Source organism: Arachis stenosperma, chromosome 8 (genome assembly GCF_014773155.1).
Source record: "Arachis stenosperma cultivar V10309 chromosome 8, arast.V10309.gnm1.PFL2, whole genome shotgun sequence".
NCBI lineage: Eukaryota > Viridiplantae > Streptophyta > Magnoliopsida > Fabales > Fabaceae > Arachis > Arachis stenosperma.
In genome coordinates this window covers 45,739,178-45,766,489 of record NC_080384.1, presented here as the reverse complement: position 1 = coordinate 45,766,489, position 27,312 = coordinate 45,739,178, and the positions used below count along the sequence as shown (strand labels likewise).

The window sequence follows — 27,312 nt, the reverse complement described above, 5'->3', positions numbered from 1 at the left end:
CAAACTCGGAATTGAAAAAATAAAATTTATAGGCTGCAAGATAGTGATGAAAATTTCAGATCAGACACTGAGGGTAGAGCTCAAATTGCTATTGAGTACTTCCGAAATTTGTTCACAACTTCAAACCCCAGACCAGCCACGATCGGACTAGAGGATTTGGAGGCGAAGGTGGATGAAAAAATATATCAAAGACTTACTAAAAGAGTTACAGAGAAAGAAATAAAAAAAGCAATATTTTCTATCAATGCATTCTCAGCCTCCAGGTGATGATGGATTCACTGCTAGATTTTACTAATACTTTTAGGAGATAATTAAAGATGATCTTAATACTGCCTTAAAGATATTTTTCGTAGGAGGAAGGATGCTATGAGCAATGATCATACTCATATGTGCCTAATCCAAAAGGTGCCAAATATAAAATCCATATCCCAGGGTTGTCCGAATAGCCTTAGTAGTATTTTCTACAAAATTATTTCTAAGATTCTTGTTCATAGAATGCAGGATATGTTGGATAAAATTATTAGTAATAATCAGAGCGCCTTTATTAAAGGGTACCTGATTAATGATAACATCCTAATTGTTCATGAATTTATGCATTTTCTGAAAAGCAAGAATTATGGAGACTACGAGACGGCAGTAAAGCTCGATATGAGTAAGGATTACAACAGAGTTGAATGGTCTTTTATTTGGAAGATTATGAAGAAGCTTGATTTTTGCAATAAATGGGTATACTGGATTAAGTAGTGTGTTACCACGGTGTCCTACCCTGTTCTTGTAGATAGACAATCATATGATTTTTTCAAACCATATAGGGGATTGCGACAAGGTGATCTTCTCTTCCCCAACCTTTTTCTACTTTGTGCAGAAAGACTTTTCCATCTGCTCCATAGAGGAGAATAGGGGAGAGAAACCTCAAGTTAAATACTCAATGGTAGATGTCCTATAGTCAGCCACTTATTCTTTGCAGGTGATTCCATTCTCTTTTACAAGGCAAATGAGGTAGAATGCCACAAGTTGATAGAGATTCTGGAGTGCTATGGTAATATTAGTGAACAGACAATTAATTCCTCTAAGTTGTCTATTTTTTATAGTAAGAACATTCCTAGTTTGACCAGAGATTTTTTTTCTCATTTGCTTCAGATTTCGCACGTGGGCAGACAAACTAAGTATTTAGGACTGCCAGTAGTGATTAATAGATCGATAACTCAGACCTTTAATTTTATAAAGGAGAAAGTTGATAAGAAACTGTAGGCTTAGAAGCAATCATTATTATTCGTTAGTCGAAGAGAAGTATTAATTAAAGCAGTAGTTGCGGCAGTTCCAATCTACATTTTGAGCTATTTTAAGCTCTCGAATACACTACTAGACGAGATTTAGAAAAATATGATAAAGTTTTAGTGGAGGCAAAGGGGCTCGGAAAGAAAATTACAATGGATTAGATGGGATATAATTTATAGAGAAAAGAAGTATGTAGTCTTAGGCTTTAAAGACTTGAAAGTCTTTAATTTAGCCATGTTGGTTAAACAAGACTGGAGAATTATCATAAAACCTAATTCTCTAATCAGCAGAATTTACAGAAGTAAATATTTTAAATTTTCTTCTTGGGCTTGGAGAAGCCTACTAAAAGAAAGAAAAATTATCAAACAAGGTATTCATTGGCAAGTGGGGTGAGGCGGTCAAATTAGAATTGTAGAGGATTGGTGGCCAAAAATATGAAGTCAATATCCGAACAACAACAAATAATTACAAACTCAAATTTGATTTGGGTTAATCATCTCATTCATAATAGACAGTGAAAAGAGGATATAATTAGAAGTCATTTTAATCCAGAAATTGCATCAGAAACCTTACAAATTGCTATTATGGAAGTCGGAGAAGATTGGATTACCTAGGGAAGTGAGAGGGATGGCAGGTTCATGGTGGTTTTTGGCTACAAAATAGCTTTTCAAATGGTGCATTCTCCAATTAGCCAATTACCCGAACTGTACAAGAAAAAGAGGCTCTGTAATTTGTTGTGGGAACTTCAATGTCCACCGAAGATTAAGATATTCCTGTGGAAATCCCTTCATGACGGCATCCTAATTCGTCGTCGACTTCATGAAAGGCTGCCAGCAATCCTAGAAATCTGCCCTAGATGCAACAATTTGGAGAAAAACGTAAATCACTATTTAATTGATTGTCCAAGGTCACAAGAAACTTGACAAAAAGTCATATCTGGGAGCTTACCTGGCGTAAAACAGCTCAGAGAAATTCCAGGTGCGATGGAACCAGTTCATGGAAGGAGCTCGACAAAGCCATCATTGGAGAAAAAGTTCTCCACTTGCAGCGATTATTCTATGAAAAATTTGGACCATGAGAAACCTTTTTGTCTTTGAGAACAAAAGCACTTCACCATATTTGATTATCACTTCAGCGCATGAATTGATGGAGGAGGTCCAGAAGAGAAATGTAACTAAATATGTGTGTTTAGTTATGTTTCGTTAAAGATTTGTAAATTGCTTAGAAAACTCTTTTTACACTAATGTATGGTTGTCTAATGTGAAGCCACAATTTTTTTTATTTTCCTTTAATAAATAAATATCATTTTACCTTTGGAAAAAAAACATCTTCCCTTATTTATCTAGTAATCAATCTTTGAGCTTTAATTCTCTTCCTCTTTAATTTCTTCCTCCCTCAAAATAGAAAGTGAGTTTTTTTTTTGGTGAATGAAGGGGTTCAAGGACCCCAAAGCAACAAAAAAAACACAAACCAGAAATAAAAAGAACCAAAGACAACAAAACAAGGCTATGAAAAGCCTCTTCTTCTAAGTAATCCTCTACAATCTTCAACAAGAATAGTCCTTATATCAAGTATTGACATATCAAAGATGTGGGAACCAAGAGGAAGATTCTGACCCTTTTTCTCCAGAGAATCAACAATGAAATTTGCTTTTCAATGGGTGTGAGTCAACTCAATTTGCTCAAGTCTTCTTTCAAGAATTCTGATATCATCCAATAGACTTTTACAAGGTTGTGATATAAGGACTCCTTCCTTGATAAAGCGGATAGCCGTAGCAGAATCTGTTTCAAGGATAAGCCTTTTATAGTCATTTTCAACAGCTATCTGAAGGCCTTTAACAATACTCCATAGCTCAGCATGCATAATGGTTCAACTTCTAAGATTGCAAGAATATTCCTTCATAAATCTACCAACATTGCTTTTGAACATCCCCCCACAAGCTGCCCTATCTATTTGCATGAAAAAATTACCATCCACATTCAACTTGATGTAGTTTTAGGACGGAGGAACCCAAGAAATCAGCTTGTCAGGTGCGTGTTTCTTTGTCCTCAATAAATTCCTCTTATTCACTTTATCAATCTCAATGCTTCTGATTTTGATGTTTGAGAGCACAGCGCTTGGGTGAGTGAATTTTCATTAAAAAATAACAGTATTCCTGCAAAACCAAAGAGACAAAATCGTCACACCAAACCAACAAGGCCAGTTTAAATTTGCAAAAAGATTTTCACATAACCAATTGAGGCTGAGGCTAAAAAAATCTCTGACATGGGCTTGATACAAAAGGTGGTTCCAAACCGTCTTGGCAAATTAGAAATCTTAAAGCACATACAACACTGTTTCATCCATATTATTACACCAGGGGCAACAAACATCATTTAAAAGGTTTCTCCTGTGTCTCTTAACATTAGTGACAATGTCTTCTTGAGCTACTAACCAAATAAAGGATCAAATTCTTTCTGGACCACGACATCTCAGGCTAATATTGAAGATGTGCTCAAGTGGCTCCTGGTTAATTCTTGTGGCTTCATAAGCGGATTTGAGATTTAAGGCTTCATTAGAATAGCAGGCCTATCCAATTCTGTCCGTTTCTTTTCAAGGAAAGGGAAGGAAAATCACCATAATTTGTTTAACCAATGTTTCAGGGAGTTTTTCCAACGGTTTTTCTTGTCTCACTCACCTAAAACCAATAAGAAGTCTGTTAGAAATGACTCATTTTCATCTTTATTAATTACCTAGGTAGCAGAATTCTCAAGCTGGCCAGCTTTAGGTACACACTGGTGAACCCAAAATCTGATTTTGGAGCCAGCATCAATGTTCCAAAAAGAATTGTGTTCCACATCATCCCAAGAGGAGCATATTCCTTTTCACATGTTGGAATCTTCCCTTCTTCATGTAACTGTAGGCAAAATGTCACTTTTATAGTTATATTTAGCCTGGAGAACTCTAGCCCAAAGGAAATCTTTCTTTTCAATGAGTACCCATCCCATCTTCATCATAAATGCATGGTTAGTATCTCTAGCATATCTAATGCATAGGCCTCCTTATTCTTTGTTGTTCCCAATACGCCTCTAACTGATGAGGTGGATCTTTTTAACTTACTCTGTCTCTCCTCAAAGAAAATTCCTGTATTTTTTATTAATCAAATTGCAAGTAGAAACAGGAAAAAAAAGCAATTTGTATAGTATAACTCAGAATAAAAGAAAGGATAGATCTCACCAAGGTTGGTCTTCCTGCTAGCAATAAGGTGGCAGCCTTCCACCCATTCAGCCGAGAGTTGAGATTGTTTATAATACCACTATATGCCTCTTTCGAAACTTTGGAGTGAATCAGGGGGATACCAAGATATTTTTCAAGATCATCGGTATGGGTGAACCAGAGGGCTTCACTAATCTCATACCTCACAATATTCCCCACATTTGTAAAGAAAAAGATACGGGTCTTCTCATTATTTACCTTCTTTCCAGGACTTTGGCAAAAAGCATCCAAAACCATGCTAATAATCTCAGCTTGTTCCATACTAGCTTCAGAGAAAAGGATCAGATCATTAGCAAAGGAGAGGTGGGAGAGTTGAGGACCATCCTTGCTAAGATTGATAGGTTTCCAATAGTTGTTTTTCAGCACAGCACCAATGAGCTGTGAAAGGAGTTCCATGCATAAAACAAAAATATAAGGAGAGATAGGATCACCTTGTTGGATACCTCTAGACAGAGAGAACTCATCTAACATATCTCTGTTTCAAAGAATACACATCTTCACAGTGGAAATGGCACACATGATCAGGTCAATAATGGGGGGCGGTATACCAATATCCTGGAGGGTATCTTTGATGAAGCTCCATTTTAGTCTGTCGTAAGTCTTTTCCAAATCGATCTTAATAGCCATCCACCCCTTTTTTCCTTTCTTACTTCTCATCAAGTGGATAACTTTCTTGAGTTATAATAATATTATCAGAAGTCTGTCTTCCAGAAACAAAGTTACATTGAGTTGGTGCAACAAGTTTTTCCATAACCCTCCTCAATCTCCTAGCCAAATCCTTAGTAACCACTTTATAAGAAATGTTACATAAACTGATGGGACGCATATGTGTCAAGGATGTAATAGGTTCAACTTTGGATATCAGAGTTTCATTAACCTTACCGATCTCTTCAGGGTTCATAAAAATCTTTTCTACCAAGTTGCACAAATCAGGGCCGACTCTATCCCATTGATTCTGATAAGAGATAGCTTGGATGTCATCCTTTTTTGGGGCTTTTAGCCCATACATACTAAGCAGAGACTCTCTGACTTTCATGGGGCTCACATTACACCCAATCAAATTTAGCTCATCAAGACTTAAGGGAGAAAACATTTGATTAATAACATAAGGAATATCAGGAAGGTCATTATGATATAAATTATAATAGAAGGAATTAGCCATATCATGTAACAGATTAGAGTCAAAAACCCAAATACCAACGTCATTTTAAAGAACATGAACTTTATTTCTTCTTCTTCTAGCCAAGGTCGTCCCGTGAAAATATTTAGTGTTTTTATTCCCGAACTCAATTCTTTTGCGTCGAGATTTTCGGTACCAGAGTTGTTTTTCTTGAGTGAGAATCTCTTCATACTCACCCCACAGCTGAATTTGGCTATTTTTCAAGAGATTAATGTTATTGTTCAAGAACAGAGCAATACCTTGAAGTCTTCTCAAAATTCTATTTTTCTATTTCATAATATTATCAAACACCGCATAGTTCTAGATTATGAGGGAGTTTGTAAACTCATTAAGACAATTTGACCATGAGCTCACCATCTTCCAATTATTATTGACTAGATCACCAAACTTTGGGTGGGTAAGCCAATCAGTAGTGAATCTAAACAGACATCTTCTTCTATTAATGGGTTGGTTAGGCCGCAACTAAAAGTACAAGGATGTATGATCAAATTTCATCATGGCCAGGTGACTAACACAAGCCTCTGGGAAGGAGATCTACCAGTTTAAATTGCTCAAGGCCCTATCTATTCTTTCAACAAGATTGCTCAGAGATACAAGACTAAAAATCCTTACAAGCACCTCTATTCTGGCTAGTGCTACCCCCTTTTCTCTTAACATCATGAAGGATAGCATTAAAATCTTCGAGAACACACCAAGGCAATTATCTTTGAGCACTGAGCCCTCGAAGATTGTTCTAGAGACTTCTCCTATTAATCTTATTAGGACTACCATAAATAGCAATAATATACTAGGGGTTGGAATCCTGAAAAGCAACTTTGAGATGCACAAGTTGAAAGTTATGGCTGATAACCTCAACCTTCCAGAAATTTGAATCCCATAAGCACCAGATCCCTCCTGAATGACCTCTATCTTCTTTAGAGTAGTAGCTATCAAACCCTAACCTGTCCCAAATGTTTCTACCTCTATCACCACTTCAATGTGTTTCAAGAAGTATAAGCATCCCAAGATTATATTCTTTCTTTAAATCCCTAGTCAGTGCCAAAAACGTCCTTCTACCAGCTCTCCGATAATTCTATGATATAAGATTCATAAGGAAAAATAAAAAAAGGGGGCGGATAAACATCCAAATGGAACTGAGCTCAACACAAGGCTTTCTCTCCCGAGGAACCCAAACCTTGCTCAGACCGAACATGACTAGTACCCATCTCCCACTATTGCTGTCAACTATGCCCGAGTCCAGTGGCTTGTCCGCAGGAGCTGTAGCTCTCTTGCTCGTTTTAGCGAAGACAAAATTAGAGAAGGAGCCTACGCCAAGCATAAATTGACCATCGCTAACATCACGCAAGGTAGTAGCTAACGTTCCCGGCTTTGAAGGCATCATACTGTTCGTTGCATCTTCCGCATCATATCCATCACTACACTTTCCATCGTTGTATCCTCCTCGTTCTTCTCCTTTGAGCGTCTAGTTTGGGACTGGATATGATTTTGCCTCCCAACGATGGATATGGGCTCTAAAATCTGTTTGTTTTTTTGTTTGTTAATTCTACCTTGCACATTTGGGCCCAGTTTAATTGTGTAGCCTTTTTGCTGCCTTGAGGATTCTTCCTAGCACCAATTCTTAGTACTCTCTTTTTATAAATGGGCTTTTCCTGGGCATCTCGCTACTGAGTAATCTCAGGCCCATCTTGCATGGGTTCACTTGAGGTCTTGAACCATTAGACACATGTGACGTAACTTCCGTGACATTCATAATTTGGTCCTCCTGGAGGATGCTGAAGAGGGATCCTTTCTCTAAAGCGTGATCAAGATCAGGATCTTTCTTTTCCATATTAGCCTCGATATATTTTTCGTTGGAGAATCCCTTAGTATTGGCTTCTTCCTTATCTATTTTTCTTCTAGTCTGTCTTCTCACTATCATCCAAGACCCAAAATTAGGTGGATCTTGATTATTTTGCTGATTATGGTATCTTTCCTGATTTTCTTAACTCGTGATGTGCCCCTCCTGTGACTTGGCTAACGTTCTGGTTCACGCTTCCACCTCCTCTGGTGACCTCCTTAACGCGGTAGTTCTCATTGGAATCCAGCATCTCAGAACAAACTTCTGACTTATGACCATATTTTTCACATCTAAAGCATATCATATGGAGACTTTTGTATTCGATTTTCAGAATGCATTCTAACACGGATATACGGAGAACAAGCTGTTTAGACAGATTAATTTCTATAAAATTTCGGACGAATTTGCCACGAGAATGCATCGATATTGTTTTATCAATCTTCAACATAGAACCAATAGTAGATTCTACCCTCTAAAGAAATTTAGGATTATAGAGCCCAATCGGAAGATTTGGAATTCTTATTCAAGCAGCAATCGTTCTAACTTCTTTCTCCGATTTAAGGAAGAAAGGTCTCCATCTCTGAACAATAAGATAGTGTCCCGCAATCATCCAGGGTCCTTCTAAAAGCATATGAGAGTAGTAATCCTATTAAAAAAAAAATAAACGAAAAAATAGTCACAATCCATATCAATAACATTTAACTTATCTTTTTTAACCAGTCTTTTCTCACTCTTTGCTCCATGAATCCTAAGCTGATTCTTTTGCCCAAAACTCTCACAATGAGCGCAGCTTTCCATGCACGCTTTGCATCATTCTGCGAATTCTTCTTGGGTCACTGGGATCACCGAGCATGGATAGAAAGGTTTCTCCTTTTTTAAGGAACCAATTTCGTCCTTGTACCACCTGTCTTCCGGATCGAATTCATCTTCATCATCAATTATCGCAATAGGCTCATTAACGATATTTATATCGATACCGAATAAACTGAGTAAGGAGTCTCTGTAGGAGACCTTGGGAGTGATTTCCACTCCCTCCTGATCACTTGGAGCTATCTCCATAATATCACTGGGTTGATTGAGATAAACTTCTTTGCGTTTTTTGACTTTCTTAGTATTTTTCTTTTTCAGATCTTTTTCTTGTGTAAAAATCCCAGCAAAACTCATAGTAAAAAGTCTGTTACAGAAAGTGAGTATTCAAACCACCTCAACTGATCTTGAGGCCAATTTCACTTGTTTGGAATTTGGGAATTGACATACGTCGACACATTTAGATACCTTTTTAAGGTTTTATTTTAATTTTCAATAAAGAAAAGTGCCTAGATCTCCAATATATAAATAATGGTTTGATCTATCTTCAAATGCAATGCAATTTAAAGCAATTGTTGTCAACTAAATTTTTCTAGATTATGAATAATAATTATTTGTATCATGGAGATATTTAACAATGCAGGTAGATATAACAAAAATAAAATTGTATGTGTCATGAAATTACATTTTAAAAATTTTAAATTAATAAAAAATAGATCCTATACTATTTAGAATAACTATCCGAGTACAAGGGATAATAAACATCTTCTCGAAAAATTAACCAAAGATCGAACTCTTGACCTTTCGGATCTAGCGTTTTAATACCATGTCATGATACCACTCATCCCAAAAGGTTCAGCTGATGGGAAAATGTAACACTAATGATTATATCTCTAATACTCTATAAACCTCCATTGTACACATTGTATAAATATTTTATTGGCTCCTCATACTTTCCCATAAAAAATATATAAATGGTTATATCTATCTCTAATAGTATGTTATTTTAGGGTGCTAATTAATTTCATCCTGCAAACACAGTTTCCGTGGAACTAGATGTATTTATTTGTTAGAAGAGAAACAATGAAACACGTAAATTAGGCATGGACTACTTTAATTACATATTATTGAACTGGTGATGATTGGAAAAATGCTTTGGTATACTATAAATAACGATCAAAAGCAATAGAAAATTTCAAATTGTATTTGCTATTTCTTTTAAATCAATGCTTTTTAAAATATCTCTACCCGACAGTCCATCAACGTCTTTTAATTTTTCCTTTTTCATTTTTCATTTTCTTTTTCCTTTTAGACTCTTTTTTTTCCCCTTATCATGTAGAACAAAGTTGGTGTGTTTTATAGGATTTGGGTGATTACTAAATCCACTTTCAATTTGCACAATTGGGATGAGTCAGATGCCTCTACAGAGACACCGTAGAGCGCACTCCATTATTCCATGCTCTATTATCTCTCTTATTATTTCACTATCTACTACTCTTTCCTCACTCTATTTCCATCTATTATTTCATCAAATGGTTAGCACCAATCCTTTTTATCTCATAATAATGTAATGAAGTTTAATTCTTATGCCGTGTAATAATTATAAGAGAATTATACATACGTTGACAAATCCAAAAAAATTTTAATAAAAACAAAAATAATAAAAAACATTAATAAAAAATTAACATAAATATATTTAGATATCTATAATTTAAAATATATTAATAAAATTTTTAGTAATTTAATTAACATATAAAAAATATATTATTTTAAAAATATTTACTTCTTGTATGTTTTGAGATTTAGCAATGTTACATAATATATTTATTATTAATACTAGCATTTTATCAAACACGTATTCTGTATTGATTAAATTACATTTTATTGATTTTTTTTATATAATATAAAAAAATTATAATACAGTAAAAAATATTAAGAATATAATTTAATAAATGGACCAACTTTTATTCTTTAACTATATAATTATATGAAAGAAACAAAAAAAATATACAAAATTTTAAATCAAATAATTATTATAATGCTGTTTATATATAGGTATAGATAATATCTCTGATCTCTTTCTATTAAAAAAATAGTCAACAACTTTCTGCTGTTTAATTACAAAGTTGTAACGCACTATAATATTTATGGTAAAAAATTTTCGATAAAAAATAATTATTATATGTAAAACCAAAATTAAATTAAATTAAATAAGTTTTAAAAATTACTAAATATACTAATAGTCTTATTTATATTTGAGAAACAATGATTAGTTTTAGATAATTAGTAATTGAACTATATTATTTATTTGTTTTGTTTTTTATTTGAGCATATTTGATTTTTTTAATGTCAATAAATTAAATTTATATAATACAAAAGTTTTTATCATCGCATTGATATGAAATAACATAATTTTTATTACACATAAATAAAAATTCCTTTAAATGTGAAAAAATACATTATTATTATTATTATTATTATTATTATTATTATTATTATTATTATTATTATTATTATTATTATGAGGATATTATATACATAAATATATACTTATATACTTATTATTATTATTTTCCAAAATTTAATGGGGCAAATTCACCGAGACTTTACTACCTAGGTTTGCCCCTGTATACGCTTTATTAAATATATATTTAGCTAAAAAAAAAACTCTTTTTATAGAAAATAATAACTAATAAACTCATAATTATACTTGTTAGATATATAAATATTTATACTATTCAAGATTCTCTTTTATTATTTATTCTTTTTAAAATATGTAATTTTATATATAACATTATATCTAAATTTTTATGATCACGATATTTAGAATTAGATTTTTATTAATTTATTTTTTCTTTTTATAAAAAATTAACATAAAATAAATAAAAAATTATACAAAATTTACATACAAACAACCTACGACTTGACTTGTGAAAGGATAGATTGAGTATTCTCTTTCATACTAATATTTTAAGGACAATAATGATGAAGGATCGGATATCTTGGTGAATTAGGGTATTAACACTTTTTTTTTTTAACCTATAATATCTAAAAAAAGCTATTTTAAGTGCATGTTTATAGTTAGGCAAAAAATCACGCCATCGGTTGTAAAGTACAAAGTCCAAACTGATGATTTCAAATCATTTTAACATGATTTTGAGTCAGAGAATTCTGCTGAATTAAAAAAAAAAAAAGATTACTAAAATAATGAAATTCTAATGATTACTTTTCCATATATCTAATCACAAGTAACAAAAACTCTAATGATTACTACAAATTACTATTCTAGTGGAATATTTAGTATGTTTATTAATTCTTAAAGAAAAAGAGTATATTTAGTATTGACAAAGAATAATTCTGTATATTATTGCCAAATGTTGTAAAATAAATAAATAAATAAGAGAAATAAATATAAATATAAAAATATAAATATGTTCGTATTTCATTATAATATAAGAAATTTATCTATTCACTTAATATTATATGATGTAATATATAATATAAGAGAGGAATATATATATATATATATATATAAAATGAGAAAGAGAAATATTGCTTAAAGAAAAGAGAGAATTGATTTTTGATTTATTATTTGTTTTTTTTTTCAGAGGCAAATACCTCTATTTATATATGTATGAGGGGAATCAATTTTAACATTCATTAATTATTATTCCTTTTTTAAAAATATGAATACTGCATGAGAATGGACATCTCCGTCCCATTCTTATTACAATACCAAAAAATTATTAAGCAATATTATACTGTAGGTCATTAATTATCAAAAACTATTTGTCAATACTTTTGTTCATATATTATATTTTTTACCAACGTAATTACTAAATATCAAAATATATTGTAAATAATGCTTTTTAATAATTACTTTACCATTGAGCAATTAGTTTAATAATTACCAAATGTCAATGAGAATACCTCTAAATATATTTTTTGACAATTTAATTAATTTTCATACAAAATATTTTATTAAAATAATTATTATCTTTCTTTTTTTATTGTCACAATTGCCATGTCTATATTTTTGATATAGAAATGTTTAGTAACAAAAAGAAAATCAACCAAAAACAATTAGAATTTACTTTATTTTACATTCATTAATTGTCGCAACAATTAATGACGCGACAATTAATAAATTTAAAATAAGGCAAATTTTGACTTTTTTTTTATCTCCCTAATATTACCGTTTTTTATATTTCTTTATATAGAAACCAAGCTAAGCGTACCAATTTAACATATAATTAAATGACTGAGAGTCTTAATAATGGTGTGCCTAAAATATAATGCTCTTAATACTTAAAAGAAACAAAAATAAAAAATATTTTTAAAAGTATAAAATTAAAAAAAATATTTTAAAATAAAAAAATAATTGAGAAAATTATTTAGCACTTCCAATCCTTTCTCAATAATTAAATACTAAAACTTCATTTGGCCGTTTGATGGCGATTTGAGATCAATATAATAATGGAAATTTGGAATCCATATCAACAATTTGTTCTATGTGATTACCTCGCCATTGTTGTTATCCCAAAGAGGGACAATTCATTGGAGGATCTTCGGACCAATATAATCATGTTTACTTTAAAAGTTATATCCATTATTTTTTTATGAAATTATTTATTTCAAATATTTAAGTTAAAAGATAAAATATATTTAAAAAAATAAATTATATATCTTAATATATTTTTTAACACAAGAACCTCTTTTTTAAGGATTTATCTAAATTTTGTATAAAATTTTTTCTTTTTATCTGTATTATACTTAATTTATTTTTTTATTAAAATAAAAAAATAAACTCTAAATTTTTTAGTCATAAAATTTTAATAATCTATTATGAAATTATTTGTTCTGAAAACTTAAATTAATAAGTAGCTAAAGGAACAATTAAACGATTATATCTCTTATAATTATTTAAAAAATATATCTCTTACAATTATTAACAAAATATTTTTTATGTTTTGAAATCAACTTGCATTATGAGATCAATCCTCAGTCAAAGAAGTGGGATCTCTTTAGATGCATGATAAGACAGAAAAGAATTCTTATGAATATTAAAAATTATACTGAGAAAATATTAAATGTAGTTGATTGTTTAGTTCATCGTATAGGAAATATTTTAAGTGTATCGGGGAGTACTTGTATACCAGTTGTTTTAATCGTTGATTTTAATTAATATATATTATATATATTTTTTATAATTCAGATCAACGGTTAAAACAATTGATGCACCGGTATTTCCGGTGCACTTGAAATGTTTATATATATATATATATATATATATATATATATATATCAGTTGATATATATATAATATATCAATTTTTTCTAAAGTTATAATGTCTCTCATGTCCAAGTGATGTATCACACTAATAACAAGACAAGAATATATATAATTTGAGTTCATATATGATATTTCAATAAGGATGCATGATTATGCATTATTTATATGGTAGTGAAGAATATTTGATCTCTTAAGTATAATTATATATATATAGGTAGCAACATATATTATTTAATGCTGACAAGGCATCATTTAGCTAAAGCATGATGATCATTATTATTATTGATTTGGCTGTTTTATTCTCTAGCAAAAAGATTATTATTTAATAATGCTTAATTATTAGATATCACCTTCCATTCCAATGTTATAACCTTTAATAACCTCGTTTCGTATTTTTCTAAGTAAACATTAACATGTTGAGGTGCCCCCCATTAAAAAGATGTCCCTAATCACCCCACCAAAGGTTGAGAGACGTGAACATGCATATGACGTGGACTATTCAATCCAAAGGCATATATAAATAGTAGGAGGCATGGCATGTTAAGTCTTAGGAAGAAACACCAAAACTTGTTATATTCTTGTTCAATAGTAATCGTGTGTTCTTCCTAACACTACTCCTTTTATTTCTCTTCTTATTATTCTTGTAATTAAGAAGAAAGAAGAAGAAAAATGGGGAGTGAAAAGGTTGGAAGTTGTGGAAAATTGATAGAGAGCTCAAAACCGTATTTTGCAATGATGTCATTACAATTTGGATATGCTGGCATGAATGTTATTACTAAGCTTTCTCTTAATCAAGGCATGAGCCACTATGTTCTTGTTGCTTATCGCCATGCCTTTGCAGCTGCTAGCATTGCCCCATTTGCCTTTATTTTTGAAAGGTAATAATATCTTAATTCCTACCTTCTTTATTATTATTATTATTATTATTATTATTATTATTATTATTATTATTATTATTAGATAAATTAACTAGATATTTGGTTCAGTTCGTCAAACAGAACATATTTTTAAAATTATTTTATTATTTATATTTTCTAGTTTTATTTTGTCAAAATCGCCATCTTTCAATAATCAAAATGATTTTTTTTTTATTATAATAAAAATAATATATATGTGTGTTATTTCTTAATTATTACTAATTGTTGTTAGTCGTTATTATTGTTTCAATTTTTCAGGAAAGGTCAACCAAAGATAACATTCTCAGTTTTCATGCAACTTTTCATTCTAGCTCTGCTTGGGTTAGTCCATTAATTTTAATGTCTATATATGTATCATGACAAATATTATTTTCTATTAGATCATGAATTTATAATTGTATTTGTTTAACAACATAACAGGCCAGTGATTGATCAAAATTTTTACTATGCTGGGTTGAAGCTTACATCCCCAACCTTTTCATGTGCAATGAGCAACATGCTTCCGGCCATGACTTTCGTTATGGCAGTTATATGCCGGTAATAATTAAATTAACCAAAACCTTTTATTTATTTGTTTCTTAATTATTAACAATTTTGCACGTATATATTCAATTATATAATATTATATTATTAAAAATAATTATTTAATTATATAAATAATCATCTAAACAAATAAATATAATTTTACTGTTATAATTTACTCTTCTTAAAAATTTAAATTGATAAAAAAATATAAATAATTATATCTTTAATAACATAACAACCATTTATAGTACCAATACATCAAAATTAAATTGTGCTTAATACTGAGTATTGCTTTGGATTGTGTTATATATTATTGATTATGTATATGAAAATGAATTAAAGGATGGAAAAGATAGACATGAAGAAAGTGAGATGTCAAGCTAAGGTAGTGGGAACATTAGTGACAGTTGGTGGGGCGATGTTGATGACATTATACAAAGGACCTATCATGGAATTGGTATGGGCCAAACATAGAGAAACTCATCACAACAACGCCAATTCTTCATCATCAACAACCTCCAAAGGTTCCTCCGAAAGAGATTGGTTCTTAGGATGCACTTTCCTCATCATTGCTACCCTTGCCTGGGCTTCCCTCTTTGTTCTACAAGTAAGACGTCATTGAAATAAAAAATATTATACTCATTTTTATAAAAAGAGAAATGTTAGAGAATTATCAGAATTTATTATTTTTAGTCATCAATTATATAGTCGTCAATGTTTAAAACTTAAAAGTATAGAATAAAATAAGTTGTTAGTAATATTAGAAAGACAAAAAAATAGTCAAAATTTATTTTATTTACCATTCATTAATTGTTATAATAATTAATAAATACTAACTACGATAAATTTTAATTAATTTATTTTTGTTATCAAACATTTATGGTATGTTATTAAATTACTAAACTAAAAGAATTGAGTTAATATAAATATTGTCAATAGAAATACAAAAACAACAGATATAAAAACTTAATTTAGAATTTCTGTATTTTTTTTATTTATTGAAAGTGAAAAAAAAAATATCCATCTCTATTGAGATAGAAGATGAATATAAACGCAACTTTTAAATAAAAGACACAATTTAAAAAAAAAAAGTGAATATTATAAATGAGTCATGAGAGTCACCTAAACATAACTTTAAAATGGAAAATAATGTACCAATAATACTTTTTAAAGGTTTTTTTTTTTTTTGGTGCACATGCATATTTATTAACATTTATGTTGGATGTTATTGGACAGGCCAAAGCTATACAAACGTACAAGAATCACCAACTAAGCCTAACATCACTTATCTGCTTCATAGGAACTCTTCAAGCTACTGCAGTTACTTTTGTTATGGAACACAATCCTTCTGTTTGGAGAATTGGCTGGGACATGAACTTACTTGCTGCAGCATATGCTGTAAGAATAATAAGCGCAAATCTTATTTTCAATTTAAATTTCATAAACTTAAGATTTAGCCATTTAGAAGATAAAATTAATACTTGCACGTTTAATTTTTTTCAATTTTATTCTTAATATTTTCGATTTATTTAATTTTATTTTTAATATTTTTAATTTATATTAAAATTATCTTTGAATGTTTTTAATTTTATTTTTAAAATTTTAAATAAAATTAATATTCAAAAATAATTTTGATACAAATTAAATACGTTTAAGACAAAACTAAAAAAATTAAATATTAAGAATAATTTTAAAAATATTATAAATATTAAAGACAAAAAATATATTTTATTTAAATTAATATCTGTGAATTGATGGTTGAGTTTGTTAATTGGCTTACAAAATATTATACTAATATATAATGAATTGATTAATTATATATGGATTTTTATTTTTTTTTATTTTAGGCATATTCATTCTCATCATCAACTATATTATAAAAGATTAATGGGTTTCCTGAAAGGCCTAATATATATCTTTTATTCTTTGAATATATTTATTAGGGTATTGTGACATCAAGTATATCATACTATGTACAAGGGTTGGTAATTAAGAAGAAGGGACCCGTCTTTGCAACTGCCTTTAGCCCTCTTATGATGATCATTGTTGCCATCATGGGCTCCTTCATCCTTGCTGAGCAAATTTATCTTGGAGGGTAATTAATTAATTAATTGAATTATATTAATTGCTGATTGAAACATATAATAAAATAATAAAAAGAAATTCTATTCTTGAATATAATCTTCTAGCTTATTATATATGCATGCACTAGCTAGTTCATATAAGCATATATGCAAAGTACATATGCACTATGCTTTCTAGATTATTAGCTCATTGCATAAATATACACAATTAAAAATTTAATATAATTTGTGAGTGTTTTTAAAATATTACCAATAGTTAAACTTTTTCCAAACGCTTTTAATATATGGAAATTTATTATTTTTCTAATAAAACTTATATTCAATGCATGCATATAGTATATCAACGGTATTCCCAATATAATTAAACTTTTTTTTTTTAAATAAAGAGAAAAAAAAGGAAGAACTCTAACATGGTTCATTGTCAGTACTTTTTAAAAAATGTATTCTAGTATATAAATCATACTAATTCATTGAAAAGATAATTTTAGTATTTAGTAATCAACCTTTTGCTTTATATATCAAAATCAAAACAACAACAATTTCTCTCATTGCAGCCTTTGAATTTGTCATCATTTATTTATTTATTTAATTATTTTATGGATGCAGTGTGGTTGGTTCCATCTTGATTGTAATAGGCTTATACTCTGTTCTATGGGGAAAGCACAAAGAACAAATAGAAACCAAAATGGGACATCATGATGATAATGATATACATTTGCCTGTTACAAAAGGTAGTGCTCAAAATTTTGGAAATGAAGACTCAAAAAATAATGATGCCACAGTAGATCATTGCACCCAAGAAAATTTTGATCACAAAGAAGAAGTCAACAAGGAGAAGCACTCCTCTTCGGTTGTAATAAGCATGACTAACCAAGAGACAAATAAATAAAGGCTTAAAATTAAAGTTAAAAAAAATGTTGAGTAGGAAATGTTAACCCTTTTTTTTTATTTCTCATCAGCCCAGGAAAAAATTACCAACAACTTTGTTACCTTACTTGTAGCAATTTTAATTTTCCTTTTACCAAGGATTATTGTATGTAAAAAGGATGTTACGTTGTTGGTTTTGTTATTATTTGTATCAACAAATAATTATATGACTCTTGTGAGATTCCAACTAATCGATATGTATAAGAGAATCATGTTTTTAATTTCTCCTTCTCGATCTTTGTTTATTTTTTAGTTAATTTCCACCTTTAATTATCTATCTACTCTTTGATTATGTGATTATTGTGGCACAATAGCTGAACCCTGATTCAGAGTCCATTATAGTTAGTGGTACCACTTTTCCCGGTATATACTCGTATGTGACATTCCATTCATTTTAAGTTTTTTGAGAATATGTAATTATTATAAATTAAATGTTATTGGAAATGTGAGTAACTTAGTATATATACACTTCAAAAGATCCACTCAAAATCATTGAATTTCTTATTAGAATATGACAGTAATATTATTTTCGTCGAATTTACTGTCAGTGACAATGATGAGAATAGCGATAGAGGTGGCTACCACCATAAAAAGGATTTAGGTTTAGAATTTTCATTAAAAAAAAAAGGAAGAGGAAGGAAAATAAGGAAAAGGATGACGTACTTGGCAAGTAGAGTAAAAAGAGCATGCAATGGTGGAGACGACAACTTGGACACGGTGGCACAGTGGTGGCAGCAACGGTGACAACAGAGGGAAAAAGAGAACAGTGAGGAGAAGTTGACGACAGAAGAGAGATGGAATGTAGAGAACCTAAGACCATTTCTAATAGAAAACTCATCCTAGTTTTTGTTTATGGTCCACCTATCATAAAAAGTAACTCCACATTAATTTTTGCGTCATAAACAGTAAATAGGAACTCAAAACATCTCTTTCTTTTTCATTAGGAGGAACTAACTTTAGTTCCTATTGTGGTCCCACTTAATTAATTAATTAAAATATTTGAAATTAATGTAATTAATTTTTTCAATAATATAATTTAAATTTATAAATTTAAAAATAATTCACTATTAAAAGAGATTAATATTAAATAAATTCATATATAATAATAATATACAATATATAATGCGGAGTTACACATAATAATGGCTAATTTTATAACGGTTAGTTTTACAACGACTAATTTAATATAATAATATAAATATTAATTATGATATAAATAATTAATATAAATTATTAATTAAAAAATTAATTATTTAATCTAATTAATTATTATAATTATTAATAAATTAATTATAATTTAATTACTTAATTAATTATTATTTAAATAATTATTATAAATTATTAATTAAATAAAATTATAATTATTTAATTTAATTAATTATTATAATTATTATTAACTTAAATATTATTTAATTATTTAATATAATATTTATTATAATTTAATTATTTAATATAATTATTTATTTAATTATAATTTCATTTAATTATTTATTTAAAAGGTAACTTGCCATGTGGCAAGTTATCATTGGTTGTCCTTGAGTCCCTCTGAGCAAGGACTCCTCTACTTTGAACTCCATGAGAAAACTTGTTTTTCTGCTTCTTCAACGGTAAGTTTCTCAAAGTGTCAGAAAAAAGTTGAATGGGAATCACCTATTGGAGATGCTCTAATTGGCAGTGGCACAGTGCACAATAATGTTTGGAAGGACAATGATGGTTGTTGGGGACAACTATTGGTGAGGAGTGATGAGCCAAAAACTTGATAGCTCGAACCAAGTAATACTAAGGTGAGTGGATATCGTTCTCGTAAGGATTAAAGGATTGAATCAAGCAATTTTTAATTGAATCTTTTAATTAGATCGATTGAATCTTTGCAAGAAGAAGAAGGATGTGAATCTTGAGTAGATGGAGAACAATAAAAAAGAGTGTTTTGTGTGAATGAATGTTTATAAATTTGAAGAAAGAAAATCGTGAACAAAGAATGTTAAAGGTTTTAGAGATGTTTAACTTTCAGAAAAGAAAATTCTCATGTTTCTTCACTTTGATTCATGCAAAAATATTTTCACAACAAATCATATATAATCGAATTCCAATTTCTTGGCAATTCAATTTCTCTTAACTTAGTTAATCGCCAATTTCTTGGTTAACTAACCAAGAAAAGAGGTTAAGCACAATTTCGATTTAACGCCGCACAACTTTTAAAATATTATTCCTAGTCAAATTAAAAATTTTGAGAAAGAGTTTCAAACTAATTCTGATATTAAATTTTCTAAAGTAATAATAGAATCCAAGACAGAATTAGAATATTTTTCAATACTTCTAACCATTAAAGATGAAGAATGAGACCCAAACTTGAAAAAGTTATAAATGCATAAATCGAAACAATTAGATTACCAATCCATAAAAAATCAAACAAAGCTCCTAAACCCTTAATAAAAGAGCTAGGTTTAGTTACTCTTGATAAAGAAGAAAGCAAACTAAAACTAATGAGATGTTAGATGAATCTAGTTTTTCGTCCCAGTGAACCATGTGTTCACTTATTTATATCTTAAGTCCTATCTAGAATTCAAATTAAAAAACAAAGTCTAATTTTATCTTTGAAATGATAAGATAGCTAAAACAATAATTCAAATTTAATCCAAAACTAAATCTTAAAACCAAATCTCATCTTTCTAGACGAAGTTAATACTAACTAATCATTCGAATCTTGAGTATTCGGGTTGAATTAGAGCTTTCTGAGAGAGGCTCATGGTCTTGGCGCTGGGCTTGAGTGATTGGCGCCTAATTTGAATGTAATTTTGGGCCACTGGGAGTGAAAAATTACTTGAAGTTGGACTCTGGAATTTAGCGTTGGGCGCCCAATGTATTGGACTTTTCTGGGGTTGGGTGCCAGCTTAGGAAATTGGGTACTTGGCCTTAGGCCTTTGTTGAGTTAAGAAATTAACTAAATTAATTAATGATGACAAACATTATTTTTGAGCAAAATAAATAATTAGTGTTGATTAATTATATCTACTTATTAACTAATTGTTTATTGTTGCAGGCCAAATGTTAATAGCCCAAATAGAATAAAAGGCATTCAGCAAAGAATATTGGGCTGAAAGCAAAATAAAGAGCCCAAGCAAAAGCAAAGGAAGAAACCAAAGAAATTAAATCGGGCCATGCATAATAATACCCGATCCAAGCCCGAACTAGTTTCAGAATTGAAATTCCCTCTTTCTTGCTTAACTAAAAGCAACGTTCTTCTTCCTTCTAATCAAGTCACATCAAGATTTCAGAAAAAGCAAGAAAGAGAAAGAGAAGAAAAGCTTCTTCCATAAGCCATTAACCAAAGAAGCAAGAGAGAGAGAGTTGAAGCTTGAAGCACAGAAGCTAAAACAGAAATCCCAAGCTAAATCAAGCTTAAGAAAGGTAAACCATATCATCTTGCATGCATCAGATCTTCATCCTTTCTTCCCTACTCTCTGCTCTATCCGAAAATGGCTTTGAAGGGAAAGTTGCTCTCTGCCCTATTCTGCTGTGTATCTACGGTCTTAATCAAAACTTGGGGACCAAGTTGGTGTTCAAGGGTTCAGATTTGGTTGACCATTGGAAAACAATTTCGGTTACTCCTTTGTGGCTTTCGGTCAAGTTGGAAAAGTCAGAAGGAAAGGTTATACTTTGATGATTAAGGAGAAAAAGTGAATCTGTGGTTGGTGAAGCTCAAGGCTCAAGATGTTGACCTTGGAGGAAGAACCAAGGAACATGCTAGGAGATAAAGAGTAGCTTGTTGTTCATCCTGAATCAAGGAGAGAAAACCAGTGAACCTGAGGTGTTTGTTCTGAGAGAGCACTTTGAAGAAGTTCAACTAACTGGACAGTGTAACCTAATCAAAGGTGCATTCCGCCAGTATGAAGAACTGAATCAGAGGCTTGCTAATCTGGTTTTTCGCATAGCACAGAGGCTGTTGATGAAGTCAATCTCCTTCATGTTTTACTGATTGAAATGTAATTTTCTAAGCTTATCTTTCTGTAATTTCTTGAGAGAAAAGGCATTGTGAGAAAGCTTGAGAAAAAGCCATGAGTGAAAAAAGGCTGAGAGATACACTTGAGAGAAAAGCCTAGAGTTATTTTCTGATTTCTTTAGGTTGGTTAAGTGTCTTGTATCTTGTACCTGAAAGGTATCCCTTTCTTAGTTGGGTTAGCACTAAGAGGTATAGTTAGGTATTAGCATAGCCAATGTCAAGTTAGGTTAGAACTTGAGTATGAAAGGATTGGGTCAATCCTGTGTTATTGGTGTATGTAATACTTTTAACTATAGTGAAATTCTTCCATAGTTGTGGAGGAGACTGGATGTAGGTTGCATAGCACAAGGCAACCGAACCAGGATACTTGCTGGTGTTAGCTTTTCTTTTCTCTGCTGTGTTCTGTTTTCTGATATTCATGAGACAAAAATAAATTGTCTCATAAATTTCCGCTGCTGAGTTCAAACAGAATCAAAATTGCAAATTTGTTTTAAAAGGGTCATAACAGCAACTTAAAAGGAAGGTATAGATTCAACCCCCCCTTCTCTAAGCCTACCACAACCTTCAGCCTTGTCGAAGGCGCTTGGCACCAGCTTTGGGCGCTAGGCTTGGATGGATAGTGCTAGACTTCAGATCTTTAAAGTCTAGTGTGAACTTCTCTTTTTTTCCTGGGAGTTCACTTTATATTTTTTTTGTTAATTTTTTTATTCTAATTATTTTAAAAACAAATCCTGAAAATACAATAATTTTAAAACAACTCCAAACATATGATTAGATACGAAAATTTCATCGAAAACATAAGAATTTTGATTAAAATATAAAAAAACTACTAAAAAGATATCCAAAAGCTACTAAAAATGTCACGGCATCACAACATCAAATTTAAAATTTGACTTGTCCTCAAGCAAAAAGAAAAGTAAACAAAGATGATCTTAATGATAAGAATTGAAGAGTTTGTGAATTTAAATCCAAGTGAAAGTAAGTGGGGTTTATAATCATCTTTATGATCACATGTACACATTTATTATCTTGATGAATCTTGATGCAAGAATTAAGAATATTCAAAAATTCAAATCTAGATTATATTATGAGAATCTTTTATTTTATGACCTTTGAAGCAGTTCACTTTTTTAAAAAGGCATAGCAATTTCTTTTATCCGGAGAAGACACTTGAAGTTTTTACTCTAAGTATTTTGTCTCAAGGCGACTTTTTAATATAGGTTTTCAATCGATAATCTCGAGTCAGTTAGCTCGGTTATCATGTGATAAAACACCCATCGAATCTAATCATTCAAGCCTCTCCTCGACACAATCAACATCACAAGCACATAATTAGAAAATCATTCATCCAGACATAGATATTCAGAGCCTCTTTGGACTCTAAATGTTTTGTCTGAAGGAAACTCTTAATATAGATTTTCAATCGATAATTCCAAGTCAGTTGGCTCAAGTTATCGGGTAATGATGCACCCCTCAGATTTACTTACCTAAGTCTCTCCTTGATACATAAGCATCACAGACACATAATTGGGCTCTAGTCGTCGATACTTAGAGCCTTATTGCTTTTCTATTTTTTCGATCTTTTCACCTTCTTTTCTCTTTAAAGGGTTGGAGGTTGGATTCTCATAATATTCCTTTAGAACTTAGTTTTTGGGGATTCTATCTCCTTTTTTTGCAAGATTCACTCATATACCTTCGGTCTATTAAATGTGACCACACTTCTAAGAACCACTACTTTCATGTTGATTTTTTTTTCAATTTCTTTCATTTAGAAAACTCTCTTTAAACAAGCAAATTACTGGAGGAACAAGTACACAAGTTTTAAACAACTAAGATAAATAAAAAAAAAAATAGAAAACCAGGTACAAAGAAAAAGAAAGAAAGAAAAAAGAACCAAATAAAAAGAAGAAAAAGAAAGAAAATAACTAACCACAAGCAAAATAAAAGGGGTAAGTATGGTTTTGGTTCCTAATGTTGAGGCTCAGAATTGAAACCGTCCTCGATGTAATTTTTTATTTAGAATCATCCTTAACATTTTTTTTCGTATTAAAATTGTCCTTTTTAATAAAAATTTTTATGTTATTCCTAAACTACCCCTATTCCTATTTTAATAATAAAAGTTATAAAATTTAAAAAAAGAAAAAAAGAAAACGCGTGGGGGGAAGGGGAAGAAAAGGGTATACGAAGGGGGAGGGGAGGGGAAGGCAGGGAAAGGGGAAAGGGGAAGGGAAGAGGGGGAGGGGGAAGGGGAAGGGGGGAGCGCCGGCGAAACTTGGAGCTGTCGTCGCCGTCGCCGAAAGAAAGGAGAGAGGGGCTGCGACGGGGGAGAAGAGAAGAGGAAAAGGAGACCACGCCGCTAGGGCTCGCCGCCGCCACTGTCGCGTCGTCCTTGGGAGACTACGCCGCTGAGCCGTCGCCGCCGATTCGACCACTCCGCTGCTCCGGTACGGTGGTTCTGCCAGGGAGAGAGCCTCGGCTTCCGCTCCGCTGCTCCTCACTGACACGTTCTCGCCACTGCTTCACGCCACCTCGCCGCTGCTCCTCGCCGTCTCTACTTCTTGCTTCAATCTCTGTTTCTGCTTCTTCTGCTTCTACATCTTCTGGGTTTGCTTCTGCATCTTCTGGGTCTGCTCTGCTTCTGCATCTTCTGCTTCGTCTTCTACTTTTTGCTTCTGCTTGAGTACTTTCTGCATCTGCTTCTGCTTGAGTTCTTGTTTTAATTTCTGAATTTGATTTGTTTTGGATTGTTGTTGCTTTTTCATTTTCTATTTTTTTTAATCTGAATCTATTGTTGTTGTTGTTGGATTGCTTCAGATGTTGTTTCTGGATTGCTTCTGGATGCTGTTGCTTTTTTATTCTTTTTGTTTTTTCTTTAATTCTGAATGTGGTTGTTGTGGTTGGATTTGAAGAATTTGATGTTGTTTATCGCAATTTCTAATTTTGTAAGGATTTGTGATTGTTGTTATTGTTGTTAATTGTATTTAATGATTTGTAGTTTTAAATTTTGTTAATGAAAGAAAAAAGATTTGTAGTTTTGAATTTTGTTAATGGAGAAGAAGAGTGACCCGGTGGAGAAGAAGAAGAAGACTGAACTGGTGGAGTGAATTAGGAAAAAAGGGGCATTTTTGTCATTTAGAAAAAATTTTATTAAAAAAGACGATTTTAATACGAAAAAAACGTTAAGGATGATTCTAAATAAAAAATTACATCGGGAACGGTTTCGATTCTGATCCTCAATGTTAGGGACCAAAACCATACTTACCAAGTTTCATTCTTCATCATCATTACTACAGTCCTCGTCTTCCGTTTCGACCTCCACCTCTGGGCTCCGAGCATGCCACATTCTGTGTTTCTCGTGCTTGCTCTCATTGTTTTCAAGCTTCCTTCTCTTTCCTATTGTGTTCTCATATTTAATCCATCAATTCAAAACGGAGAACTTGTTGCGGGTGTGACTTATGGACGGCAACACAGAGATATTTCATTCTTTCAGTCACGTCCAACTGAATAAGTTCAATCCTTATCCACTACAAGAAAAATATGTTTTAGCAACAAATTTTAATGGCAATAACATAATGGTCACTAATTTCTTAATTAAAGTTATGTTTTTGCGGCAATTATATATTTGTTATTATTATTATATATTATAATGGTAATTATTATTATTGTCACTAATAAATACAAGAAAATTTCTTTTTAGTAAAAAATTTTTAATGGCCATAAAATTATGCCTAGTATTATTCTTATTAAAATTATATTATAGTGGCAATTGTTATTATTGCCTCTAATAAAGACAAGAAAAATCTTTTTTAGTGAAAAATTTTTAGTGGCCATAGAGTTATGGTTAGTATTATTTTTATTAAAATAATTTTTTTTATAACAATTGTCAAGTGAGATAAGGAGGGAGTGTAACCTAAACCACATGTCATAAGGGATTCAGAGAAAGCTAGGTCTCGAAGATTCAAAGAAAGCTTAAGCTCACCGCTGAAACAGCTAACCGTAGCCGTTGCTGCCTCCCTCACCACCGCAGTTCAGATCGAGCAAAGGCACCTCCTCCACCAACGTATCTCCAAACCTGGTAGCAACGCCTCCTTCGCGAACGACGCTGTCACTGCATTTGGCTCTTTTCTTTTTCGCTCTGCCATTGGCAATTTCTCACCTTCGCAACACTACACTTCTGTTGCTTACACCGCCGCCGGTAGATGTTCTCCCTTTATTTTTTTTATTTTATATTTTTGCTAATTCTGAAATTCAGCAAAATTTTGTTGTTGTTGCCATCACTCAACTTGCCCTCCATGGCCGTCATTTGAAGTAGGTAACAATCGCTACTTTTCCCTTTCAACATATTTTTTTTTTATTTGTACTGGTACTTGTCGAATTGTAGGTAACAATGACTTAGTTTGTAATTTGTACATTGTCGATTCCTATAATTTTAATTACAGCAGTTGAATTTTTTTTCTCAATTAATTGTTTGGTTTGAATATTCAGAAACCCGAATTTTCATTTTTGGTTTTATCTTTTTCTGTAGCAAATTATTGTACTTTTTTGAAGGCCCTTATTTATTGTTAAGATTGCTACAATTTTTCTTCTGTAGTTTTAGTATCATTTTTATTTTGCTATACCAACTATTAAGGAACAAAACAAGGTATGCCATTTATATATCATTATCAAATAACTATGGCTAACTAATATATTGTATATTTTTTTCTAGTTGGCACTGATGGTACCTCTACAATAGTGAAATGCTCTGTTCATTCTTGAAAAAGTTTTTATGATGATTAACTCTAACCTTCACTTTTACTAGTGATGAAATCAATTCTGTTACATAATCCTTCTAAGCCAGTGGATGAAATCAATTCTGTTACGTAATTAGATTTTGTTTTGAAATTTGATGATGTTGTGTTCGTGTTGAGCAAGACCTCCAAGGACACTAACTTTATCACCAATAGATTAATAGTTCATCAAATCTATTCAGCTATCAAGTTTCTATTATACATAAATATATTTTAAAATATATTTTCTTACTTATTATGTTGGTAGCTGACCTGAGCTGAGATTGAAATCTCTCTTCTTCACTGCTATTTCGTATTTTCAGAGTGTTCGATAAGATTTTTTTCTTCTTCTTCTCTGTTGTTTTTTTTTAGTTTTTTTTCAAAATAATTTCTTCTTTTAAGAATTGTCCAAATTTTTTAAACCTTGGTTAAATACAAAA

General features: G+C 31.1%; 3 protein-coding genes across 3 annotated transcripts; 1 reads left to right on the top strand and 2 right to left on the bottom strand.

Annotated features, from left to right (window-relative positions):
• Positions 1-4,006: 4,006 nt before the first annotated feature.
• On the bottom strand, positions 4,007-5,695 carry LOC130946057 (uncharacterized). Its single transcript, XM_057874737.1, has 3 exons — positions 5,184-5,695; positions 4,495-5,008; positions 4,007-4,174 (listed from the first exon to the last, which is right to left on the bottom strand). Exons 1-3 carry the CDS (start codon positions 5,693-5,695, stop codon positions 4,007-4,009), a joined length of 1,194 nt encoding a protein of 397 aa, XP_057730720.1.
• Positions 5,696-14,187: 8,492 nt separating this feature from the next.
• LOC130943703 (WAT1-related protein At5g07050-like) lies at positions 14,188-18,308 on the top strand. Its single transcript, XM_057871703.1, has 7 exons — positions 14,188-14,528; positions 14,826-14,888; positions 14,988-15,104; positions 15,435-15,699; positions 16,329-16,490; positions 17,036-17,187; positions 17,783-18,308. Exons 1-7 carry the CDS (start codon positions 14,320-14,322, stop codon positions 18,063-18,065), a joined length of 1,251 nt encoding a protein of 416 aa, XP_057727686.1. The 5' UTR covers positions 14,188-14,319; the 3' UTR covers positions 18,066-18,308.
• A 6,192-nt stretch (positions 18,309-24,500) lies between these two features.
• On the bottom strand, positions 24,501-26,245 carry LOC130946056 (uncharacterized). Its single transcript, XM_057874736.1, has 2 exons — positions 26,176-26,245; positions 24,501-24,826 (listed from the first exon to the last, which is right to left on the bottom strand). The coding sequence occupies exons 1-2, from the start codon at positions 26,243-26,245 to the stop codon at positions 24,501-24,503; spliced, it is 396 nt and encodes a 131-aa protein (XP_057730719.1).
• Positions 26,246-27,312: the final 1,067 nt, after the last annotated feature.